At 41.4% G+C, this 27,678-nt stretch overlaps 1 protein-coding gene across 38 annotated transcripts in view; it reads right to left on the reverse strand.

The window, feature by feature from the left end:
• Window positions 1-27,678, reverse strand: part of LOC149124337 (uncharacterized) — a 605,541-nt gene that overhangs the window by 227,649 nt on the left and 350,214 nt on the right. For 36 of the 38 annotated variants that reach the window (XR_016214266.1, XR_016214264.1, XR_016214268.1 and 33 more), the window contains one exon: window positions 11,815-11,878. Coding sequence is in view for 27 of the 38 variants with exons in the window: in XM_089305504.1 (XP_089161630.1) it covers window positions 11,815-11,878 (64 nt within the window). In the remaining 11 variants the exon portion in view is untranslated. Of the gene's footprint in view, window positions 1-1,586; window positions 2,561-9,144; window positions 9,650-11,814; window positions 11,879-27,678 lie in introns of those variants that run through there. The other 2 variants (XM_089305505.1, XM_089305498.1) reach the window with 2 other exon arrangements.

The following is a 27,678-nucleotide window of genomic DNA, read 5'->3' on the forward strand; positions in this document are numbered from 1 at the left end:
AAACAGGCGTGGCCTTCTCTGATGACCTGAAAATGCCAGTGTTGGGTTCCTGAACCAGGACCCCGACACGTCGAGATGTGCACCCCAAAGACTCAGATTCCAAACCAGTAGATGCAACACACAAGAGGATTTATTCAACGTCTGCGCAGATAGGCCTCTGGACAGCACAAAGCCATCCAAAGAAGAAGCCCCAAACAGTTGTTAAGGAGCATTTTTAAAGGGAAAAACCACACAATTTACTTAATACACACAATTTACACGCTAATTGGAGGGTTTAAATGATACACACACGATTCACACACTGATTGGAGGATTTAAATGAGGGGGTTAGTGGCGGGAAAATTTTTCTGGCTATCCCAGGAGTCACTTTAAGACTTTAGGGTGGGATATCTGCTCCCCAGAAGGTGCTCCGCAACTAGGAGTTATCACAAAGCCTCGAGGCGGGGTTCCTGCTGGGAACCACATCTCAAGTGACAGCTGGCGCCTAGGGCTCTTTCTAGGGACTAGCACACTAAGTGGGGCAAAGGTTACTTCTAAGAATTAACTCACTAAGTAGGACAAAGGGACGGAGGGGAGTGGCTCTTCACCAGGGCACCCAAGGATCTCCTGCTCCACAAAGGAGGAGGAAAAGTCTTAAACTTTTTTGTTAATTTATTGTTGTTTTAAGAGAGGGGCATAAAACAAGCAGTTTCATGGAAACCCCTCATGAGGTCAGAAAAAGTATCTCTGGGTCTGTTAGCTGTTTCATGTTTCTGCCTTTTATGCTTACCCTTTCTGAAGCCATATTTAAATATTCCTCCAAAAATATACTGAGGCAGTGAGTAAATTTCTTCCTCACTTGTCTATTTAGAGCAGAGTGACAAGCTTCACCTAGCTCATATGCTGAGTTCTACAATCCCAGCGACTGTCACCAGCTTTCTTTACTGAAAATAATCAATGGCTTTGACAGGTAGAAAGGGGAGGATATAGTGGCATATTTTGATGCATCTTGACAGTGTGTCCCTGAGTGACTGTCTCTGTCAGTTTCTGCTCTTTGAATTTTTTTTTTCTAACCAGGATCCAAGGAGAAATTTTTATGGTATTTAACACTGCAACTCCCAGATGGAAAGCGCAATGGAATCCTAGAACTTGCCTGTTTTTGATCCTCTATGGGTCTTCTTCCTCATTTTAACCCAGTGTATTTTCAATAGAATTACCATATTTGGAAAGATTCATTTACTCTTTGGTGCCTGTTTCCTTGGCACTTCTGACAGTACTCTGATGGACAACTATGCACCATCTACGCTTTATTCTTGGTTCTTTTATGTGATCTCAAGCAACTTTAAAAGGTAGTAATAGATATTGTGACATATAAAAATCCTCTGTCCACAATACCAAGTTAAAGGCAAGGGCATTTTCATTCTAATTCATTAGCTATACCTGAAATTCGGCCTGAATCAGCCCGAGCCTTCTTCATTAGAACCCACTGTTATCTGGAAGACTTTTCTTTTTATATAGAACAATGACAGTCACATTGGCAACTTGTCCGCACTTAAACTGCCCTCTCTCCTCACAGCAGAAAATAATCTATTGTGCTAAATAATTTGAAATACGATTTTGTTAATAGGTAATTAAAATGTGTAGCTAATGGGCCTCCTGAGATTTTAAGCCAAAGCTACATGATGTCATTTAAATGACTCCCTTAGCAGATGCAGTTGCCAATAAAGGAGACTGCTTCTGAATCTCAATTCAGGGGCAAGTAGAACTTTAAGAATGGGGACTATCCTCCACACTGGATGAGCATGGTTCTTTCATGAGACAGACCCTCAGAGCATGGAAAGGACTCCGAGTTGTGACAAGAGATGCAAGTCCATAGAAAATTCAAGATTAGCAAAGAAAATGGAGCAGCTTCCCAAGACCATGGTCACGATTTCCAGAGTAAGCATGCGGTTTACTGCCCAAGTGGGTTGATGTAGAACCTCAGTTTCCTTGCTTAACACCTCCTGATAACTTGCCTGACATCTCAAACAGTTTCTTAAAATATTCCTAAACCTTTGGCATCCCCTCCTGCCCTGGGCCCCATGAATAAAACATTTATCCAGTCAGCAGCTTAGGCAGAGAAGAAAAGCCAAGTCCCATCTATCAATGTCAAGATCTGCATTACCCAGTGCTTGCAGATCCTTTAATAACTCCGCATTTCTATGCTGATGTTGGTAAACAGTCAAATGCTGCCAGCATCTGCCTGTGGGGTAGTATGCATTTTGTAGCCTGTTAACATACCAATCCCATGGAACCCAACTGTTCTGTGTTTCTAAATTTCTGATCTGCCTTAGTTTGCTAGGACTGCTATAACAACGCATGACAAACGGGGTGGCTTCAACCACAAAGATGTGCTCATAGTTCGGGAGACTACAGCTCCAAGATCAAGGTGGTGACAGGGTTGGTTCCTTCTAAGCACGATCAGAGAGACTGGGTTCCATGCCGCTTGCTTATCCTGTGGTGGCTTGCTGGCAACTTTTGGCCTTCCTTGGCTTCTAGCAGCATTCCCCATCTGCCTTCGTCTTCACATGGTGTTCTCCCCCTGTGTATATATGGCATTCTCTTCGTATAAGGCTGGCAGACTTATTGGACTGTGGCACACCCTACACTGCTATGACCTCAGTTTTACTAATGACATCTGCCATAACCTGACTTCCAAATAAGGTCGCCTTCTCAAGTACGGGGAGCGAGGACTTCAACATATGAATTCTGGAGGACAAACTGAACTGTACCTTTTTCAAATTGCTTCTAGGCAAGTGCATTTCTTCTTCTTCCTATTGGTTGCATGAAGAGCAACCAAACCTACTCATAAAAGACCAACAGGGACTTGTTTTCTTTGAATAGGCCAAGCAGAATCTTAGCTTCCCAAGTAATATGATTCACTGTCCGTAACAATCACATACTATGCCGCTTTGTAAGGCAATTAGTAAGTAATGAAATTTTCCCAGAAAGTACAAAATTAATGCTAATGGCAGTTTATGAGTAGATTATTCTAAATGGTTCTACAATGAAAGTGAAGGAAAAGGAAGCCAACAGAAATCTTATCGTGTCCCATTTCGAAGCTTCATATGTAAATACATAAAAGACATAGTTTCTTCTCAAATTTATCTAGAATTACTTATAAATCAAAAGTTTCCAGGGTTGAGGTTTGGAGTAGAAAAACAGGAAGCACTAAATTTTAATGAAAAGTTATAGGACCCACACAATTCTTAAGAATTCCAGGTGATTTTACTAGCTATTCTGCAAGGACAGTATCAAGTTTTCAGATTTCTTTATGGGCTAGGTCTCTTCTAAACACTCAAGTGCGAACAGAAAGAAAACATGTCCTCAGTGAACACAGGGAAGCCATCTTGACTCTCCATTCCAGCTTCCTGCCAAACTTCAACTTGGGAAGCAGCACATGATGGCTCAGGTATTTGGGTCCCTGCCATGACATGAGAGACCTAGATGGTGTTCTGGCCTCTTTGCTGCGACTTGATCCAGCTCTGGCTATTAGAGACATTTGGCAAGTGACCTAGCAGGCTTCACCCTTCCCCCATCCCTTCTGAACTTTAAATAAACTAAAAATATTCAAAAGTTTAAAGAAAGGAATAACCAAAGCCAAACAAATTGTTTTAACTAGCCTTCCTTTCTACCATGAGGATAATAAAAACCATCCCCAACCGAATTCCTTGCTACAACTGTCTGCCCTGAACCCTGTTAATGATGCATCTTGAGATTGTATCCTACTGTCAATTCTGCCCTGAAAGCCCATCAACCATCACCAGCTTGTAAACATCCCTGGAGCCTTTGCCGACGGACCTCCCCCAGCCCCTACTGTCTCACACAGAGTGCTGTGAAAACTTCGGTGTGGTGTTTTTGTAATATTCTTTTCAGAAGACAATATTCATCTCCTTAAATAAGATTTGTTTTTAATATCACACAACACTGTTTCCAAGAGTGATTCAATTACCTGTCTCCCCTTCAAAAATCTTATTTGATATAGACAATAGAGCAACCCTAAATACAATGCACAATTTGTTTATTGGAGGCATACAATATAGAAGGCTGTAGAAGCCATCCATTACTTGCAAAGATACTCTCCTTTACCATTTGCCTGTTTTTATTTAGATTCAGATTATGCATCCAGGAATCCCAAAAAACAATGAGAAAGAATAATCTTTACAGAATGCCTAGAAATTATTTTCTTTCTCACTTAGGGTTTCATTTCCTGGGGAACATTTCTGATAACTGCAGAGTTCCCTCTGAAGGGTCTTTCTGTTTGTGCTGTCTTCAACACTGTGACATTTTTATGCACCTGCTTGAATGCATCATTAACTTTATCACCACACGATTTCCTTGGGAAGCAACAGTTACAGCCCAGCTATTGGAGCACTGTCATTGTGGGAAAAAGAGAGATTTAATTGCTTAGTCCATTTTCCAAGGATCACAGTTATTGTTGTTCTATGGGAGTTGGATGTAGTGGATTTTTCTGTTTTGTTCTTGGCACAACTGTATATTGCTCCTCCTTCTCCAGGAGCTGGAATCGGGTTTTTGAAGATGAGAAAGAGTTCTAAATATGGGCTGTTAGCCAGCAGCAGTGCAAACCATGGCCTGTGCACATAGCATAGGAGAAGAGCGCTACACAGCCACCCTCAGAGGACAGCCCATCAAGCAGTGGGAATCCCTCCTCTCAGATTCAAAAACTAGTGCTAAGCCCCTAGAACGTGGAATAAGCCAAGCTAGGTACTCAAAGATCTGCTCAAATATCAATAAATGTTGCAGAAACACCCATTCTCCTACCTAGACTCCAGTAAGGTTTGAATTTTGCAGATGAAGATACTAGCAAACAGGACACACAGAAGAGACCATAGCTCGTTGTTAACCACAATCAGACAGAGTGTATCAGGTCCCTGAAACACAAGTACCAGTAACAGAAGCTAAATGTGCTCTTTTTAATTTTTTCCCAGCTTCATGCTGAGGTCAAGGGGAACAGGTCTACTCTCATAGTGGAGCAAATGCCATCCTATGAATTAGAAGAGCACCCAGACGCAAAGAACGGCAGGCATCCTGGTGAGGGTGGCCCCGTCATGACGGGGATAAAGAACCATCAACCCGTCAGTCACCATCCCTGCTCGAGAGCCCTCAGATTTCTGCACATGTGGAGGGGCTAGAGCAAAGCCTGGCTCTTTCCCACCTTGGTGACTTTGCTCCTGCTGCCCCCTGCACCCCAGACACTGTATTTCCAGCTTTCATGGACTTGGCTCCTCCTCCTCATGCCAAATGCCACTACCCTGGAAAGGCCTTTCCTTACCACCCTATAAAAGCACCTCGTCTCTACTACCGCCCATATCCCAGCATCCCTATCCATAACCTTCATTGATATTATGACATCCTCTGCCTGTCTTACTTCTAACGTGCTTCTACACTCAGCCAAACATCCCAGAGGACAAGGACTGTGTCTGAGTTTTCCAAGGACAATGTCTAGCACATAGTAGATGCCCCAGAAAGGTTGGGTGAATGAGTAAACGTGTTCTGGAATACTACTGTCCAACAGAACTTTCTGGAATGATGGGATATGTGTCCATTGGCTGCTATAGTAAGAGTGTAGTTTAAAGACAACATCCTTCATCCTCAAAAAGGTCCAACTATGTCCAAAGAGCTAATCTGACCGCAAGAAAAGGGGTTACCCTGAGTATGGCATTTTTGAGAGCTACTTGACCACTTTTGCCAGGTAACTGCCACTATTTTTCTTTTTTTTTAAATGTTTGTTTATGTATTTTCATTTATATTGAAAAGCAGATAAAGACAGATTTTCCATATGTTGGTTCACTTCCCAAATAGCCTCAGCTGACGGCTGGCCCAGGCTGATGTCATGAGCCTAAAGCCCACTTCCCACCTGGCAGGAACCCAAGCATTTGGTCCATGACCTGCTGCCTTCCAGAGTGTGCATTAGCAGGAAGCTAGGTCAGACGCAGAGATGCCAGGACTCAGCCTGGCACTTGATATGGAATGTGGGAATCATAAGCAGCAGCCTCACACACTGTACCACTGTGCCTACTCCTACCACTATTAATTTTAATAATATATTTCCTGGGTACAGAACATGGTATATGTTATAGAATCACTCAAAACATATTAATATTCCTAGTAAGTTAGTATTTTCTACTTTTCCATCTTTTCTGCATACACACAAAATTCTAACACTCTGACTTTATATGAATGAAGTTGAACTTCTTTTGATTATTGCCTATCATCCCTTTATTTTTTTATTTGTTGAACTTTTGATTTAGTGGAGCCAGTTATAATGTAAACTGAATATGTTATTCAAAAAATAAAGAAAATCAAAAATAAAAATTTTAAAAAGAAGAAAGACTCAAACATCTTTAAAAAGAATAAAAAAAAGCAGTAACTTGTGCTATATACCAAATGTCTATTTATCCAAAGTATCAAAATGCCAGAACAGGTATCTTTTCATTGATCCAACTGGCTCTGGCCTTTGCAGGAGAGGTAGGGATTGCTAGCTCTACAGAACTGTCTGTGTGGTATTGTTGGCACAATCCCAGCAAGGAGAAGGCAGTCAATATTTCCTGATGCATAAGTAAATCCTATAAACCATTCTGTTCAGTTACTTGAGTGTATTTTTCCCTTCACCATCATCGTACTTACTGTCCCAGCCGAAAGAGTGTGTGTGGATGAATGGGGTCAACACCACAGAATGGAAGCCACAGACCCAGGGAGATGCAAATTCTAGCCCTGCCTAAGCCCCAAATGGATTAAGAAAGCTCCACTGACCAGGACTACACTTACCCAGACATCAGTAAGAACAGCTAACTTGTTTACCCCAAACGTTTATTACCAAAACAGAACATGATGGAAAAACCCAGAACAAAGCAATGGAAGGTGGTATAAATAATGAATGAGAAGCCCAGTGTTCTTCCTAAGCTTCACAGGTGCACAAGTCAAGACTTGAGTTTGCAGTTGTCTCTCTCTCACAACTTACTAGAGTGCTGTTTTGGGTCCCAGCTCCTCCATTTCTGACCCAGCTTCCTGCTAATGTGCCTGGATTCCAGCAAATGATGGTCTGAGTTTGCGGGTGCCTGCCACCCATGTGACAGACCCAGATGTAATTCCTGCCTTTCAAATAAAATAATCTAAAAAAAAAAAAAAAAAACAACAACAAGTCCCCCACCTCCCCTCCCTTCTATAGTAGAGAATCCTAGGACTTCTATCTTGCAAAGGGCCCCAGAAAGAGAGTTTGTTCTGATTTCAAAGAGGCAACTCCTGCCAGCAATTCACAGCAGAATTAACAATGGCACTTTCCTTTCTTCCTTCTTCCCCCCTCCTCTTTCTCTCCCTCTCTCACCCTCCCTTCCCTGAGCCCCCTCTCTGATATGGTGAATCACAGGGAGAATGTTCTCTTTTTGATCTGGTTAGAAAAAGAGTCTCATGGCCTCAATATTGACAGCAGCTGCAGCTGGACCGCCCCAGGCCAGAAATCCTTTGTCTGAAACAAACAAACAAAACATCAGCCTATCCCCATTTCCCTACTGAAGCCTGTCGCCTGCCTCTCCACTGGAAACCTAACCCACAGGCATTTACATCCCGAGCTTTGTTTTCATAAGTTATAGCAAAAAGCAAAAATGAGCCTGGTTCTCTGACTACAGGGCAGATTTCCCAGTGCCTAATTTGTTAGGGATGACATTTCTGTTAATGCCTTTGCATTAAAACTGCAGGTCCATATTTTAATACCCCCATAATATCACATCATGGCACTTAATAAGAGAAAAACATCCAGTACCATTACCAAAAAGACATTATGCAACTTTAGTGGGCTGTGTTGTATGTTGACTTTGGTCATCGTTTCAAAATATTTCCATTAAGTTTATGTTAAAAGAGAGGGAGGGAAACATACAGACTCTTGGACTAAGGAATTCTGAAAGAGAGAAAAATATTTTTGTTATCCATTTTGCAATGTATCATCCACTCCATTACACACTGCATGGGGCCTCATTTTTCTTTAAATGGGTTTGATATTAAGTCTTTTGTTCTCTGAGGTCAGATATCACCATGTATCAAGCAGCTCCGCAGCCCTGCTGTGTCTGAGAAGCGTGTATGGCGAAATAGATGTTCATACGGAGGCTCTCTCTCCGTTAAATGACAAACTTCCACAAAGCAAGGTTCAATCCAATCTCTTCGATAGTTATGTCAGAGCATATGTGACATCCAGAAAGCACTAATTGCAAATGTGACCAGACATGAGTGGATTTTTGGCATAGCAGCCGAGACGCCCCTTGGGACGTCCGCATCCCCTATGAGAGTGCTGGATTTCAAATCCCTGCTCCTCCTGTGATTGCAGCTTCCTGCTAATGTGCACCTGGGAGGCAGCAGATGATGACTCAAGTACCTGAGTCCCTGCCACCCACGTGAGAGACCTGGACTGAGTTCCAGCCTGGCCTGGGCCCAGCTGTTGCAGGCATTTGGGGGAGTGAACCAATGGATCAAAGATCCCTCTTTCTCTACCTTGTAAATTAAAACAACAACAAAAACAAGTATTTTCAAATATCTTCAGTCAGTACTGAACATCATAAAAGTCTGTTTTTATGGTTAATCATAAACAGGAGAAAGAAGACATGATGGTTTTCAGCTGGACACGAGACGCTCGATGTATAGCAGACAATAAGCCTAAGAAGCCCACATCATCATACTCTGCTTTTAAAGCGCAGATAAAAAGTGCATCAGAGACAACTCAGCACCCAACATTAGTTCCTTTTCTAAGACGATGGGCGTCAACATACTCCTAGACTTTGCTGGAATTTTACAGCAAGCATTTACAAATCCCTCAGAAGCCTTTTGGTTTAAAAAGGAGCGAGCAATTCTTTGCCTAGCAGAAGGTGGTTCTCACTCTTCCCAATTCTCTGACCCAGCAAAAATTACTGTCAACTATCTGCCCAGTAGAGGGATATGGATCCTCCTGTTGCCATGACAACACATTTCGTTGTCAGGTCTCTGTGACTCTTAGACTCGATTCCTAATATGTTCTCCTGACTTTTGGAGTTTGACACTTTCTAAGCCTTAATTAGTTTATTTGGTGGGACCTGCGCATTTTATTTTTATACTAAGCAGCTATTGAAAACAGTCATCCGACACACAGATCACAGAGGTAAAACCGCACGTGCTGTCAGGCCGACCAGCGCCGACAAAGAGCAAGAGTAAGGTGGGAGGCACAGCCTCCGCTGGCTGCTCCTCAGATATCGGGGAAAATCAAAACAGGTTTTGCCATCTGTCACACAGCACAGTGTGAAAATTACGGAGCTGTTCCTTTCGCTGTTTGAGAAGCATTGTGTCACACTGTGATTAGATCACAATGAGATTACCTCCTGGCTTATGGTTCGCATCAATGCTCTTTAATGTGCTGCTTCTTCACCTCTGTTTCCACGTGTATGATTGCTTAGCATTTCACTTAGTCATAAATCCAAGGGTTTCTCACAGGTAAAGTACTAAGGACGGGAGTCACAGGACTTCCTGAAGTTCAAGTTAATAACAGAAGCAAGCAAGCCGGAAGCTGCATCCAGAGCGACCATCCAGAACAAAGCATCACGCTAGAGTAGCAGTTCTTACACTGTGGTCCAGGGAAACCTACAGGAGAGTCCTGGGGGCCAAAGAGCCTTTTAGGGAGCCCAGTAAGTCATGATACTATTGTCATGATAAACTATTCTCATGTTAATAAATGTGTGCCTTTTTCACTTTGAGGGGAAGCAAAAGTAATTGTGGGAAAACTGCTTACTGGCTTTGCACAAATCCAAGTAATCGCACACACGTACATGCACAGACGCTCAGAGAAAAAGGAAGAGAGAGGCTGCACGAAGAATATCCTTGATGAGGAAAGCTTTTTGTTTTTAAACCTGCAAATACTCTGACAAAACGGGCAAGTAACACAAAATACCTTTCTGTTACAGACTAAAGCAGATGGCCGGCTAAGGAAAAGCACTTGTGCGATTGTGTTGGTATCTGAACTGGCCACTCTTTCCATGACACACAGTTTTTATTTGAAAGAACAATGGACACAGTAGGGTACCGACACTTGAGTGTGTGGCAGGTATCTCTTCTAAGTTAAAGTGAAATGTCATTTCAACGTGAATACTGCACAGTATTTGTTGCCTATGATCAAACGTAAGCAGACATTCAAGCAAAATTTAGATTTTTGCAAAAACTCCGTCTATATCTGTATGCTTCCCAGTAATACATAAATCTTTCTGCTAATAAATTTAATTTTTTGATGTTATACACTTAAACATGCCAACATTTGGTATACTTCCCAAACTATTAGTATGTGGTTATAAAACCTTATGTTGGCAACAGAAACATTCAAAGTCCAAGAAAAACAGACTTTAGTGTATCAGAAAACAAAACATTAATTGATATAGCTTCAAATACTGTAACTAGCTTTGGATACTTGCCAGATTTGGACACAGTATCAAAGAACAGCCACAATTATGTAAGAGAAGGCATAAAAATATCCTGTCTTTCACAGCTACACATCTGTGTGAGACCAGATGTTCTTCACATACTTCAACCAAAACAAACATGTATGCAATCTGCAAATTGAATGCAAAGCACAAAACAGAATCCAGTGACCTCCTTGTCACACCAGACATTAGACAGGTTTGGCAAGTTCTAACACAATGCCATTCTTGCTACTTCCTTTGTATTTTGTAAAATAGTTATTGTTCATAAAAATATCTTAGTTACTAGATAATGGGTTTATTATTTTAAAAATGTGTTTAGAATTCCTTAATTCTAACTTGTAATATAGTAAATATATAAACAAAAGACCCCTGTGGTCTTGAGCAATTTTTAAGTGTAAGTTATCCTGGTACTAAGAAGATTGGGAGACCACCCACGGCAGTGACCACAAATGAAGGGATGAGGGCATACAGAGAAAGTAAAGTTCTTACAATGCATTTTTTTCCTTCTCGAGACAATTAACCATGTGCTTCATGAATAGGTTCTAACCTCCTGTCCTCAAAGTACAGACAACAAAATTCCAGAGCAGGAAGAAGACAGCCTACAGTCAGCCCAGGACACAGTTCTATTTTCTTGACTAACACATATTCCTCTTTCCCTTTTCATCCTGCAAGATTTTTTTCAGACTAGGTATTTCCCTACTACTTAAATAAAGAACATTTCATTTCACCTTGACATACTCACAGACAAGATGCTTTGGAATCTCCAGAGAACCTTCAACACCTAATATTATTTATCAAGACAGACAAGAGAACTAAAGAGGTGACATGTTATACCTTTTAACAAACGCCATTCCCAATATTTATGATAAAAGATGTAAGACTCTGCAGCTGTTCTGTATTGTTATTTGAATAAAATTCACAAATTCTAGTGCAACTGAAGTATGACTAATGGTAGACTGGGGAGTATGATGTCTTATTTCCAGCCGAGCAGTTGGCATCTTTGGCCAGTATAATCATTCCATACCATCTGATTAAGACCCATATCACACTAATATTGGAGAAATGCGGAGAGGTAATACATCTTGCAACACTTAGTAAAAGCCCAAGATTCAAACCTCCAAGATTGTAAAATATTACCCCATAAACAGAACATTTATCATCCTATGAATGAGTGAAATCAAGTAAGTAAAAATAAGAACTCTGCTTATCATGGATATTTTTCAGGATATATAACATAGTAACCACTTTTCAGCATAGACTGTTTTATAGCCCATCCCATCCAGTCTTAGGAAGACTGGGTTCTTGGTCTTCCCATCAGTGAATAAAAGAAATGCCAACTGCTATGTACCTGGCTCCAAGGCGATCCACAGAGCTTGACATCTGGAGCTGTCATCACTTCTTCTATCATGGAGCTAGGAAACAGAATTAAAGAATTATTAAAACCCAGTCTGGAACTCTTTCCCATTTTCCCCTGTACTTTGTATCTTCACTTCTGAAATTAATAGCAACTTCCGGAAAATGGGACCTGAAGTGTGCCACATGACATCCTCAAGAAACTGCCCTTGGAATCTCACCTTTCCAGTTAGAAGTCCACCTTTTCTTTGCCTTTTATGTCCCTCCCTCCCTTCTCCCATAGGTTCATGTTTTTTCTTTTATACACTACAAAGCCAGTGAGGCTAACTTTACAATGCCCATTGCAATATTTTTTTTCTAGAACACAAATCAGTTTTACTGTATATAATTAAGGCTTTCACATTTCTAAGTCTACTAATGCTAAAAATAACAGCATCAGCAACAACAATCTCTAAAAACCCTGTTTTAAATCCTTCAAAGAATACTGTTAAATGTTTAGTGTCATCATTTGAAAATCAGCAAGATGTCCAAACGAAAGAACAAACACTATAAACAATAGCAAGTCTTTAAAAGGACAAATATCCAAACATAATCTCTTGGCTTGATGATCCTCATGGCTTTGGGTGGTGTGACCCTAAGTTCTTTGGAAGATCTAGGCAACTACTGGATATCACTAGCAAATTTACCATTTTGAAATTCAGCGATATCAGGTCTCCCAGGGGCCAAACATACTTCCTCGAAACTAGAAAACTGAGCAGTAATAAGATCATCTTGGCCGGTGCCGTGGCTCACTAGGCTGATCCTCCGCCTGTGGTGCCGGCATCCAGAGTTCTAGTCCCAGTCGCAGTGCTAGTTTTGTCCCAGTTGCTCCTCTTCCAGGCCAGCTCTCTGCTGTGGCCTGGGAAGGCAGTGGAGGATGGCCCAAGTGCTTGGGCCCTGCACCCACATGGGAGACCAGGAGGAAGCACCTGGCTCCTGGCTTCGGATTGGTGCAGTGCGCCGGCCGTAGCGGCCACTTGTGGGGTGAACCAATGGAAGGAAGACCTTTCTCTCTAACTCTTCCTGTCAAAAAAAAAAAAAAATCATCTCATTAACCTCCTCTGGGAAGTTATTAAGGAATACGAGACCACGTGGAGAACAAGGGAAAAATCCAGTGCTGCCTGAGTCAGAGGCTCCATGATCTGTATTCCAGGTTCTTGTCCCCCCCTCAAGAGATAAGAATTCAAAACAGAGGCATAAATACAGTACACAGATGAGAGCATCATTTGTTTAAAAGTGAGAGTGAACATACATTGGTGTGTGAGTGTGGACTCCCCACACGGAGAAATCAGAGTGATGCTTAGGAGGAGGAAGAGGGAGAGGAAGACACTGAAGAAGAAGCCCCATACATGGTAAAACATGAAAAAGCCCCTCCCATGCCATCAGCCTCTACTATGAAGTAGGGGTGGTTCCTTCACTGAATGTACAGACAGGATCGAGTTTAGTGTGTGGAAGTTCCTTTGGAGTTTTCATGGTGCCTCCACATGGAGTTTAGTTTCCACATGGCCATCATGGCCTCTTCTTCCTGGTCCCAAATGAGAAACAGGTGCATCATAGGACAGCAGGCCTATTACAGTGACAGGTAAGTGGGTGGAGTTACAATGCGTTGGCAGAAATTCCAGCCCATCTTGCCCTAACTCCCTGCCTGGTTTCCTCATGTCAATACTGGTGACATAAATTGTATGATGTAGTGTATTATCCATGTTTTGAATTTAATATTGTCTAAGAAAACAAAACTGGCCCCAAGAGAGTCAACCCCCAGCTGAATGTGCCTTTAATAGTCTCTTTGTTATTCAGTAAGTGGTCAACAATTTTGATCTGTTTGATAATTAAACCAACATGACCACAGCATATTGTCACTTGTTAGCCCTTTTTTACTAAAAAATTACAATTTCCAAAACTTGAGTGCTCAGAACTATGAAGGATTTCAAAAACCCAATTTTTTTTCTTTATCTAGCCAACTAGACAATGGTCTCCTCAGAGAATTCAATAAAGACAAAAATTAAAAACAAATTATGGTTAATTTATATTTCTTAATATTTCCCCTTAATTTCATACCTCCTCACATTGCCTTAATCTTGTGAAATTATTATTCACTGACAACAAAATCCCTCCTGGGATCTTTGCTTTCCTGCTTTGTTACTTAGGATTTTAAAATATGCAGGGAACTTTATTATCAGGGAAGAAAACACAATTACGCCTCCCAACTTATAGGAGGCACAGTTGTTGTGTGCTTGCCACAGGGAGATTTCATCACTCTAAAATTTGCATCAACTGCTTTTTTTATAAAGCTAGAACAGCTCTCAATCAGGAAGAGAGGTCAATCTCAAGGAGAATGTAGACTGTTATTTCTAGCGCCCCCTGGTTGCAGTGGTTGGTTACAGATTTACAGTCAAAATATAGCACTTTTTTTTTTTTAGTATATGTGCTGCCAAAGCAAGCACATAATTCTTATTTTTTTTTGGTCTTTATTTATTTATTTATTTTAAAAGAGTTAGAGAGAGGGATAGACATGGAGAGACCTTTCATCTGCTGGAAGATCCCAGATGGCCAGCAGCCAAGAGCGTCATCCAGGTCTCCCATGCTGATGGCACAGACTCAACACATGGATCATACTTTGGAGCAGCCTGACTTAAAATGTTGCTGAAATGGGATGCCAGTGCGGCAAGCAGAGGCTTTATCCCCTAAGCCACAATATTGGCCAGGAGCTCCATTCTTTACATGGGAGCTACTTGTCTTTGCATTGTCTACCCAGAGTAAATTCACTTGTTGGTGAACAGAGATGCCTCTGTATTATTATCATCAACTATCCACTCCCCTCAAATTGTATATGGTTAATTTCTACTTACCATTTTATATGACTTCCCAAACACTTTTTTTTTTTTTTTTTTTTTTTGGACAGGCAGAGTGGACAGTGAGAGAGAGAGACAGAGAGAAAGGTCTTCCTTTTCCTTTGGTTCACCCCCCAGATGGCCGCTACAACCGGCGCGCTGCACCAATCTGAAGCCAGGAGCCAGGTGCTTCTCCTGGTCTCCCATGCAGGTGCAAGGCCCAAGGACCTGGGCCATCCTCCACTGCCCTCCCGGACCACAGCAGAGAGCTGGACTGGAAGAGGAGCAACCGGGACAGAATCTGGCGTCCCGACCAGGACTAGAACCCGGGGTGCTAGTGCTGTAGGTGGAGGATTAGCCTAGTGAGCCAGGGCACCAGCCCAAAGCACTTTAATATTAACACAAGAAAGACTATCCAGGAGCAGGCATTAGACCTAACAGTAAAGACGCTAGTTAGGAATCAGGCATCCCACACCAGGTGCCTTGCTTCCATCCTCAGCTCTGGCTCCTGACTTCAGCTTCCTGCTCATGTGGACCCTAAGAGCCAGCAGTGATGACAGAAATACTTGAGTTCCTGCCATCCACGTGGAAGACCTGGACTGCAGTCAAAGTTCCCATCTATGGCACCTCTGGCCACTTGGGGAATGGACACATGACTCTGCCACTGTCTCTGCCTCTCAAGAAAATAAACAATAAAGAACATCCATATTCTTGACTTTCTCATGCAGCATCTTAAAGTGTTTTTTGTACTCTCACCATTTTTCCATTAAATAAGTGATATTACACACTAGTCATTAGACTGGAAGTGCAATTTTATTTGCTGTTTTGCACCACTGATATTATAATATATTCATGTGAAAAATGTATTCTTCCAAATGAATTTGATAATAATACTTGAATTGTTAGTCAGCCATTTATACTTTCCATCTGTTTATGCAGGTACAGCATGCCCCCTGCATATTGAATGGCAGGCTCTGTGTGGTCAGTTAGCTTCCACCACACTTGGGACTTGCATCTAACTCTGACTGTGATATTAGACTGGCTAGAACCTAAAAGGAAAGTTGGAGCTCTGCCAGGTACTGCAAAGTCATGGTTCTTTAGCTCATCCTGTGGCCCTAAGGCACAGTGCAGGAATGACAGCCCTAGTTACAGGGTGGAGAGAAGAGAGATTACAGGAAAGCTACAACATCAGTCACCAAAGCGCAAATTACACAGAGAGTGGGGGGAGCCAGCTCCAACCTGCACGTGTGCACGCCAGCGTGTGGATGAGACGCCAGGCTAACAAATACCACTTCCAGGTACCATAAATTATTAGCAGAGAGCTGCATCTTTCAACAAAGCAAACCTACTGGAAATCCAGGGCAAGATACTTCATTACATGATTAAAAACAAGCAAAAACAGCACAGGTTCTGATAAATTTCCCTTGAGGCACAATTGTTGTTCTTCACCCTTCAAAAGGATGAAAGAGCTTCATATTACTTGGAGGTATGTCAAATTTAATTTCTTCCCTTTTTTCTCTTTGTCTTTAATTACAAAAGCAATAGAGGCTTATTATATGGAACTGCAGCAACCCAGAAGTACGTAGAATAAAAATAGAGTTCCCCTCTTGGTGCCACCTTCCAATTCCGGTCCCCAGAGGCAACCCCTGCCAACACTTTAGAACAAAACCTTCAGATTCCTTTTCTATTTGCAGACAAATTTTTGCACATATACAAGTGTATGTGGATATGCAAATGCACTGGTATAGACACTCAAGTACACAAAAGCTTAACTCTTTGAAAGAAGACATTTACTTATTTATTTGCAAGGCTGAATGACAAAGAGAGAATGAGAAAGTCATCTCCCCTACCCTGGTTTGCTCCCCATATGCCTGCAACAGCCAGGACTGAGACGGGCTGGAAGGAAGAGCCAAACTCCATCTGGGTCTGCCACATGTGTGGGAGGAATCCCAGTATTCAGGCCATCATCCCCGTCTTCCCCAGGAGCACTAGCTGCACTGGAAGCAGAGTAGCCAGGACTCAAACTGGTACTCTGAAATGGGGTGCTGGCATCACAAGTGGCAATTCAACCCCCTATACCACAATACTGGCCACTTAACTTTTGTTTTTATTAATCATGAAAAAAGGAATAAAAAAGAAAGTAGATTGAAGAAGCAGTTGAGGGCACATCGGGTTTCCTTTTAAGACCTGCTGATACTCAGAGAATAGCACTGACCTACAGAGTAAAGGCTTAGATGAACTACCTTTTAGTTGAGAATTCAATAGGCCACTCAATAAATGATGCATATATGTGTAACTCCAGACTGTGGCAAGTTGAGTACAACTGGTTATATAACCATGCCTCCTCATCAGGAGGCAGCCAATAGTACCAGCAGCCGTGAACATTCCTGTCAGGTGATGCTTAGAAATAGGACAAATATCCTGCATGGGCTTATTACTGCCCACACTCCTGCTTATTTGATTTGGCATTTTTTTCAACATCTTTGCTCAATCACCCCTCTGTTCAAGATATCCTTCCCCCAACTCGCACATCTTCCCTTAACCTACCTAATAATAAGCATTTGTGCTTCAAACTGTAGACTTCCTACCACCAGGCAGACAGAAGCTTGCTTGGCTGTGTTCAGGGGAGTGCTTTGCCTTCTGAACCCTTCAAGAGTCTGCATGCAACCATTTTCCCTGTTATCCTGTGTTCCTAACTAGACCATGTACTTTTTTTCTGTAAAGATACCTTGAGCACTCCCTAGCATGATATGTATAGTGTGTATCAAAAATGTTTGGATAAGAAGCTTATTTAACTTGCTATGGAAATAAATATCTTTAGTCAGATACCAACCAGTATTCAAGGTGTAAACCTCAAGGAAGAAATCAAGGATGATTTCCCCAGAGTGTAAAAGCTCTGGGTTCTAGAAAAAGCAGAGTTAGCACATTAATCAGGGTCTATAGTTTCAAAGTGTCCTCCAGATATCATATGAGGAAATGCAATCCCCAAAGTCACACGTGAGCAGTATTTAAGCAGCGACACTTTGGGAAAATCGTTGGGTAGCTGGGTCATCTGCAGAGGGAGTAGCTTTGCTAAAAAAGGAAGCTCTCTTGGGAATACTTGGTCTATTTCACACCATGCCATACCCTCCACTGTGTTATGATACAGCAAGAAGGTCCTCACCAAATGCTCTTGCACCTCGCGATTTCTAGACTCATGAGCCAAACAAAATTCTGGTCTTTACAAATTACCCATTCTTAGGTATTTTGGTATAGCAACAGTTAAAGCACCGAAACACCAGGGTCTCTTAAAGTGGGGGCCTCTTGTGGACTCCACAGGGTCCTTACACCTCCTGAAATTATGAACAAAATTGTGGATATGTTCCCATGGACACTGGGGTCAGGGAGGAGCAGGCCTATAGCTTTCATCAAATGATGCATACAGCCTACTTTCAAAGGGTCACAAATATTATTTAATTCTTAAGCAGACATATAAAAGTGTTCAGGAGGGGACAGCAGCATTTTTGTGGCAGTGTGGGACTGTGCTAACTCAAGGGCTCTGCCTCTTCCTATAGATGGAAGAGCTTGTAGGAGCATGCATTTCCGCCCCTCCATTTCATCTGGCTCTTCAAAAGCTTGACATTAAGCTATCTACCTTTTGGTATTTTTCAATGAGCATAAACCCTCTTTATGGCAGGAGATTGCAGTGGGCAGGGATGTAATGAGAAAAGTGCCTGCGGCTAGAGAGGGTTTACATGAAAATGAGACTTGCACCTTAGTATCATCTCAAACCTTAGCACACCCCTCTACATTCAGTTAAACACACTCGCAATACAGTAAATTCCTCTTTCCACTGGTATGCACTTTTGCATAACTGGAATGAATGATCCTTATAATAAAACATGGCTCTGAAAACCCATGCAGCTCCTCAGAGGATATTAGTAAGAATGATTCCAGAGAACAATACCCAAGCCAAAAAGAAGACCAGTGAGTGGAGCTCATTATTTCTGAAACTTGTCATGCCCTACAATAAAACACACACACACACGCACACATCCTTTGCTCTGATTTAAATTAGAACTGGTTTCCTACTGAGACTGAGTTGAATCTTTGGCAGAGTAACAGAAGATACCTTAGACAATTACAGATCCATCTTGGGATGAGATGAAATCTAGCAATATCTAGAGTATCTTGATTTCAAATAGGGAAACAATTACACCTTTATAAGCCTGGAAGCAAAACGAGAATTTCCAGGGAATCAGGACATGAGGGTTTTAATTCTGAGCCTGCCATTGATAAGTATGTGACCTTGGTCAAATCAGTTAATCAGATTTTCCTCACTTGTAAAATAAGTGGGTTTGATTCTGTCTCCTCTCTGCTCCTTTCCAGCTCAAGCATGCTAAAACTCAAGTATCCCTTCAATGACAGTGGAAGGATTAGGAGAGTTTTGATTAACAGGGAAAAAAAGAGGGAAGAGATGTGCCTCTTTTAAGAAATGAATTTCTGGAAACTCATGTTGAATTAGGATATTCACAATGGGGCTGGCACTGTGGCACAGCGGGTTAACGCCCTGGCCTGAAGCACCAGCATCGCATATGGATGCCGGTTCCATACCCAACTGCTCCTCTTCCCATCCAGCTCTCTGCTACGGTGTGGGAAAGCAGTAAAAGATGGCCAAAGTCCTTGGGCCCCTGCAGCCATGTGGGAGACCTGGAAGAAGCTCCTGGCTTCGGATTGGCTCAGCTCTGGCCATTGCGGCCATCTGGGGAATAACCCATCAGATGGAAGACTTCGCTCTCTGTGTGTCTCTGTCTCTGTCTCTCCTCTCTCTGTGTAACTCTGACTTTCAAATAAATAAATAAATAAATCTTGAAAAAAGGATATTTACAAATGGATTCTACTTTTCTGTTAGATATGTGAATATTCTGTCTTAGTGTTAACATTCAAGTTTTAGATTTCCTGGTCATAACTGTCTCTGGAGGCTAACACTGCTTCAACAGATACCTAAATATTATGCAGTCACTTTGGAAAGATCTCTTGCACTGGCTCATTTTGTCATATACCAAGTTTTCCAAAGTTCTATTTATTCAGAACCAAGAATCGCTTTACGAGTTTCTCTCTAGGGGCTTGTGTGGCAATGAGGAGAGGATAGCCAAGGGGTACACTGCGACAATTAGATAGGAGGAATAAATTCTGCTGTTCGATTGCCCAGTAAGGTGATTGGAGTTACTAATGATGAATTGTAAATTGAAAATTTTCACCACAAAGAAATGATAAATGTTTGAGATGATGGATATGCTGATTATCCTGATTTAATCATTACACTATACACACATCAATCAACACATCACATTGTACCCCCTAAGTTCAAAATTATTATATATCAAACAAGTAAGAATTCTTTTAACAAATGTCACTGATGACCTATCATGTAACAGTATAGAACCCTGTGATGGGAAGTAAGATAGTTTCAGAATCTATTCATCAAGACTGAGAATTCTTTTTAATGTATGTAACTCTGTCATCTTTTACCACTTTCTCAGGAGACCTGAACAAAAAAAAGGCATAGATTTCTGACTTGAGAAAAATTTCTCCTAGAGCTGAGAAGGCATAGAATAGATTCTTACGTCCCTCTTCCTCACAGGAAATGTCCAAGCCTCTTTAAGATGGAAAAATTAGAACAAAGTCTCCTGGGGGATGTTTTTCTTCCCCAAAGGATTTAGGATCCACTATGTCAGTAGTCACCAGAAAGGTAAAGTAGTTAAGGATGTGGATGGAAGGATTTCCGTACTCCACGACTCAATTCTATAACGAAGCAAGCAATGTTAACCCCTGGAATGCACAGTGGACATAGATGGATGAGCTGTCTTGTTCTCTAGCTTTAGACATCTACCAATAGCCACTTTCCTACCCAAAATCTCCAGTCATGCCAGGATACCTTTCTGTATCTGTTATTCACAGTGGATTGCTCTAAAATTTCAAGTTTCTCTCAGACTATATTTAGTCAAAAGTATTCATCCCATGTAGCCACATTTCCTGTGAGGGTTGGGTAGATCTTCTTTAAGGAGATGGAAAATATGTTAAATCAATAAAATTAAATGGTTGATGATTCAAGTTATTCCACATTCACACCGATTTTCAGTGCCTCTACATCCTGTGGTCACTAAAGTTGCAAGAACCTACTGTGTGCTGGTTGCTTTGTCGGCTGATGGTGACACACAGAAGGGGAAATAGCACATGAAGCATCCCAATGGGTGAGAAGAAAAGCCCTCAATTCTCTGTGGTGAAAAATATGACTCACAGAGTGAGAGTGCAGCCTGCCTAGGCTCAGCTCCTGTTTCTCCTACTTCCTAATTTACCTGGCCTGACTGAGTATCCGCATGTGAAAAACAGGAGTAATACTAAGTTTTAGGTATGTTTGCTGGGAGGATAGAGTGGGTAATTATGCAGGAGTCTTTACTATTCTGCTTCACTGCTGTAATCAAATACCACTGACTGAGGGACTTCAGAGAAAATTGTTTTCTGCAAGTTCTAGATGCTAAAGCCTACGATCCAGGGCCAGCAGGGCTGGTGTCTGGGGAGGCCTCATTTCCTGGCTTGTAGACGGACGCCTCCTCACCACATACTCACACGGCCTTCCCTTGGGTACAGAGACCTCCAGCATTTCTTCCTGGGACCAAGTCCTGTTGGATTACAGTCCCACAGTTACAAACACATTAGACTTGCATTTCTTCTTAAAGGTCCTATCTCCAAATATAGGCAAATTTAGGACTTTGGTATGTTAATCTGGAGGAACTACGAAGCAATCCATGACAGATCCCTATCACAGTTCCCAGTATATTTGTTTATCCTGGGTGTTCACTATAATTGCTACTTTTTTACAATAGTAGGGTTCAGAATACTTTTCCCATAAACCCAACATGGGCTAGCCAATTCCTTTATTAAGAAAGTGAAAAAGAAAGTGACTATATTTTCTAGAAGACCTTGCTCCATCTCAATGTATTTCTTACCACCTACTCAAAAACATTGTTTTCCTTATGCAGAGACTCAGTCTCTATGTGTGGGACCCTACTAACACATATGGGTCCTTTTCTTAAACTGCTCATGAGTTCTGGTATCCTAGGGCTCAGCGCCTTGGTCCCATGGTGCCGTGTCCACAGCCTGACATCCACAGCTCAGTTAATATCATGCCTAAGGATCAGGCTGTCACCTGCTGTAATACCAACACAGCTGTTTTGCTCCCTGAAGTGGGGTCCAATCTGCAGATCTGCACAGAGGAGCCATTACAATATTTCTCAGTGCTTTCACAGACTGGCTTTGAAAGCAGCACACTTTCCACAATGAACCTTCCCAATATTCACTCTGACTTCTCTCAGCACACAGAAAAAGGCGATCATTTCCGGAAATTGTGACTAGTTGGTAGGAGCTTTGTATGTGGGCTCCTGAACATAGTTTTCTTTTTGCAAACCTCAGAGAGAGAAGCTGGTAAGGAATGGAAGCTGTTTTGTCTTTTATGGATAATGAAACCAAAAGAATTCTACTTGCACCAAAGAGCTAATTTGCAAAGTAAATACTATGCAAAAATGTATATCTGAGATGCTAACTTGCCTTCTCAAAAATCAATGTCTGCTGAGAAACTGGGTGGATTTACTTGCAGATAAAGCCATAGAGTCAGATACCCTAATAATGATGGTAGATACTGACTTTTTTTTTTTTTTTTTTTTTTTGACAGGCAGATTTAGAGAGAGAAAGGTCTTCCTTCCGTTGGTTCACTCCGCTAATGGCCGCTAAGGCCGGCACTGTGTTGAGTGTTGATCCAAAGCCAGGAGCCGGGTACTTCCTCCCCATATCCCATGCGGGTGCAGGGCCCAAGGACCCGGGCCATCCTCCACTGCCCTCCCAGGCCACAGCAGAGAGCTGGACTGGAAGAGGAGCAACCGGGACAGAATCCAGTGCCCCAACCGGGACTAGAACCCAGGGTGCTGGCGCCACAGGCGGAGGATTAGCCTAGTGAGTCATGGCGCCAGTGGATACCGACTTCTTATCTGGTAATAGTTAGGTTAACCTGTACTATAAAGGTTACTCAAGGGATGAGCATATAAATGATAAAAATAAATTAGAATATCTTGACAACAAATGAACTTTTTCCATGAATTGGATGTCTACTCCTTTTTATATTGCTATAACAAAATACTTGAAACGGTAATTTATAAATGTCAGACACAGATTTTCTTACAGTCCTGGAGGATGGGAAATCAAAGACAGAAAGATGGCTTCTAGTGAGAGCCTTCTTCAGGTGTTACCTCATGGGGGAAGGAGGATGTTCAGTAGGAGAGAATGTTCATGCCAGCAACAGCAAAAAGGAAGCTTAACTCATTCTTTGATAAGGAATGTCCTCCTATGAGAATACCTCCTTTTGCTACAGCAGCATACATCTGTTCATGAGGGCAGAGTCCTCATGGCCCCATCACCTATTAAAGGTCACATCTCTTAACACTGTCAAGCAGTCATTAGGTTTCTAACAAATGTTTTGGGAGATACATTCAAGACATAGTATTGGGTAAATTTTTATAGGTACTTGAGGCTCTATACTCCAAATAATCTCAAGATGATGTAACTTTTTTTTTATTTGACAGGCAGAGTTAGTGAGAGAGAGAGAGAGAGAGAGAGAGACAGAGAAAAAGATCTTCCTTCTGCTGGCTCACCCCTCAAATGGCCACCATAGCCAGCGAGCTGCGCCGATCCGAAGCCAGGAGCCAGGCACCTTCTCCTAGTCTCCCATGTGGGCGCAGGGGCCCAAGCACTTAGGACATCCTCCACTGCCCTCCCGGGCCACAGAGGAGAGCTGGACTGGAAGAGGAGTAACCAGGACCAGAGCCCATATGGGATGCCAGCTGCAGGCGGAGGATTAACCAAGTGAGCCACGGTGCCAGCCCCTGTACCTCCTTCTGACATTAAGAATCAAAGTTCATTTACACATTCTTTTAGAAAATCCATGCTTGCTAAATTCCCAGAAATCTCTTTGTTAAATGCATCACAAGCATGTCAAATCAGGCAGAGGTGACTCTCTGAGCCAAAAATAGGGTAATGGAATCTTTCCAAAATAGAATACTATGGTTCAGTAAGATAGACTTATTTCAGCTCAAAGGTAAAAAGAAAAATAACCTAGAGTCATATTCTATTACTATTTCCACAAAAAAAGCTTTTTCATTACAGCTATCATCACCCTAATCCAAGATACCATCATCTCTTACCTTAGCCTCTGTACAAAAGTCTTTCTTAATAGTATCTCATTTTATACTCTCTCCTTTCTTCCAACTCAGTCCTTTCTTTTTAAAGGATTTTTTTTGCATTGAAGTAAAAAATTTGTATATTCAAAGAATTATTTTAACCATTTTGTGTACTTTCATAACTATTCATTTCTAGAGCATATTTGTCATCCCAAACTAAATCTCTGTGCCCATGAAATTTAACTCCCCCAGCTTCTATTCTCTAACTACAAATTTGCCTATTCTTGGTACTTCTTATAAAAGGAATCATACAGCATTTGCCTTTTGTGTATAGTTTACTTGATTTGGCAGTGTTTTCAAAAGTCATCATGTTGTGGCACTTACTAGAATTTCTTTCCTTTTGAAGATTGAGTAATATTCCATTGTATGTATGTACCATATTTTGTTTACCCATTCATCTCTTGGTGAACATGTTAGCTATTATGAATAATGCTGCTACAGATACTGGTGCACAACAATCTGTCTTCCTGCTTTCTAATCTTCAGTTATATATGTAGGAGTGAAACTGCTGGATCTTACAGTAATTCTACATTGACTTCAATCATTATATTGATTATCACCTCACTTTGCATTTCACGACACACAGTTCCTCAACACAGCAATACATAAGGACTCCAATTCCTCCACGTCCTCACCAGCACTTGTAACTTTCCAGTTTGTTTTCATTGTTGTTGTTTTCTTCTAAATAACCAACCTAATTAGTGTGAAGTGGTATTTCACTGCAGTGTTGATTTTTATTTCCCCAGTGAATAGTCCCATTGAGTATCCTCTTATATGCTTTAAAGTCATTTCATTTATGTATTTCTTTGGATAAATATTTATTTAGATCTTGGATTCACTTTTTTTGTACTTGCTTTCCAGTTGTTGTGTTCTAAGAATTATTTATATGTTCTGGATATTAACCCTGCATCAGGTATGATTTACATGTCCTAGTATTGTTTCCTTAGTTTTCCTGTAGTTATTTTTCCACAGCCTTGAAAGCATTCTCTGACAATATGGAAGTTCTGAACTTTGATGTGGAGTGCAATGTATTTCATCTGCTGCCTCTATGTTTATTGTCATATCCAAAGAGTCACTGTAAAGTTTGATATTGAACTTTTTCTCCTATTTTTCTTCCAAGATTTTTATGGCTTGACTCTTGCTTTTAGGCATTGGATTCATTTTCCATTAACTTTTATATATGGCATAAAGTACCCAATATCATTCTTTTTCATATGAATATCTAGTGTTCCTGGTATCATTTGTTAAAAAGGAGCATCCTTTCTCTCTTGAATGGTCTCGACACACTCATGATTTTCAAAATTGTGTGAAAATACATGCCAGACACATTATTACTTTTGAACTGTACTTTATTCCATTGGAGATAGGTTTGTGCATGGATATCTGGCCTGACACCATTGCCATACTGTTTGATTACTGTAGCTTTACAATAATTTTTTAAAATTAGGAAGTATTGGTCCTCCAACTTTTTTTTTTATTTCAACATAGTTTTAGCTCTTTAACATTTCTTTACATGCCATATGAATTTTAGGGTGAGTTTTTTTTCTATTTCTGAAAGAAACATTATTGGAATTTTGATAGGGATTGCAATAAATCTATTGATCTCTTTGGATAACATTGTCATCTTAACACTATTAAGCTTTCCAGTCTAAGGACACTGGATGTCTTTTGATCTATTTATGTCTATTTTTTCAACAAGGTTTTGTGGTTTTTAGTCCAATCAAATCCAGTTAGAGGGAGCTTTTAAAATTATGAATGAGGGTGGTATTACAACACAACAGGTTAAGCTTCTTCGGATGTCTGCATCCCGCGTCACAGTGCTGATCTGAGTTCTGACTACCCTGCTGGAATTCCTGCTTCCTACAATGCACCTAGGAAGGCAGTGAAAGATGTCTCAAGGTTTTTGACCCCTATCACCCACATTGGATACCTGGATAGAACTGCTGGTCCCTGGCTTCAGCCTGACCTAGAACTGGTTGTTGCAGCTATTTGAGGAGCAAACTCTCTGGTGCTCTGCAATTCAAATAGATATTTTTTTAAAAAATTAATAATGCAAGCATATGTTTTTCCCTGATCCAAGGTAACCAGTAGTGTACCTTAAATGTAATGCATTGGGGGTGAAATGAACATTCCGAGATTTGATGATGTTTACAGCCCTTGTTTCTTCTGTTGAGAAATAGTATTTTTTTCTTCATACTATTTGTTGAACTCCTTTACTTAGTGTAGGGTTAATTTTATAATCATTAAGTAAACAAAGTAGATTGCTATAAAAATTAAGAGTGGGAATGGGAGAGGGAGGAAGAAGAGGAGTTGGAGAGTGGGTGGGAGGGAGGATGGGGTGGAAAATATCACTTTGTTCCTAAATCTGTATATACGAAACACATGAAACTTGTCTACCCTAAATAAAACTGAAAATAAAAAATAAATTTAAATATAAGCAATGAAACCATGTTCTCTGCCTGAACATTGCAGCACCTTACCGATGTCCTTGCAAATGTGCCAGAGCTCACATGTCCCTATACAGCCCAGGCTGTGGGCACGTCCCCAACATTATTCTCTAAGACAGCCAATCTTCAGCCCCACTTTCCAGTCACCATGCTCTGGAGTCAGTCTCTACTTGCAAAAACCCGGCCCCCTCAAAGAGGCTACCCCTAAGGATCTTGGCATCTAGGCATTCACTTTAATCACTAACCCCCAGCCTCCAGTTTGAGTCTTCATGGCACTCAGCTCAATGTATAGTCATGTATTTCATTTTTCCCAACCCCATGGCAAGTGTCTTACCCGTCTCGCTTACCAGTATCCTCCTGTGCCTGGCACACTGCTGCCCTGCAGTGAATAATTATTAAATGAAAGCTAGCAACACTGTTACGTGTTGAGAACACGTAAGCACAGAAGTCTTGTCAGGAAACAATAAATAGAAATATTTCACATCGGATCACTGATGGCTTGAAACACATGGAACCCATTTGAACCACAACTACCTGAGGCTCACAAACCCAATGGTTCAGAAAGCAGATATTGTCAGAAGACAGAACACTTTGAACGGTCCATCACTAAAAATACTTGTTGTCAGCTCTCTTGATCCAGTGTCACAGCTCACTTTACAGCCTTAGGACATCCTATTCATTCATATTAATGAGGAACAAAGTGTTCAGAGTTCATGGGCAAAAAACATTGGGAGGTTCTAGTTATGCTTCTATTAACATTGAGAACTGGTGATGGTTCGGACCATACTAGCTCCTCTCAAGACAATCTACTGATGCTAGTGTCCACAGTGCACAGAGAGCAACATTCATCACAGATGCAATAAAGATGGGAAGTAACCACACAGTGTGGCTGCTTCATGGAGAAAGGGGAACAGCAACAGGTTTCCAGGCAGAAGCTGTTCTATGCTCAAGTTTAGTACAGATAAAGCAGGAACTTATTAGATTCCCCAGGTTTTCCAAGGAACAGGTTCTGAGCCTGAGGACACCAGACGCAGAATGTCTACAGGATCCAGAATAGCCTGGTGTCACCAGCACTGACTCGGGAAGCAGAACTGGCTTTGAAGTCTGGCTCTGCTAACCACAAGAAGTAGGTAACCCCCAGTGGGCCACTTAACCCCTCTAATCACTCAGGTACATCTGTGAATTGAAGCCAGTAAGAGTTCCTTTAATACAAGTCCATGTTAAATAAGAACATGGGTGAACTATAGAAATGATCCCTGAAAGTACAGTCTGA

The sequence above is a fragment of the Oryctolagus cuniculus genome, chromosome 10 (assembly GCF_051225735.1).
Source record: "Oryctolagus cuniculus isolate XC-2025 breed Fujian yellow rabbit chromosome 10, ASM5122573v1, whole genome shotgun sequence".
In the NCBI taxonomy this organism is placed as follows: domain Eukaryota; kingdom Metazoa; phylum Chordata; class Mammalia; order Lagomorpha; family Leporidae; genus Oryctolagus; species Oryctolagus cuniculus.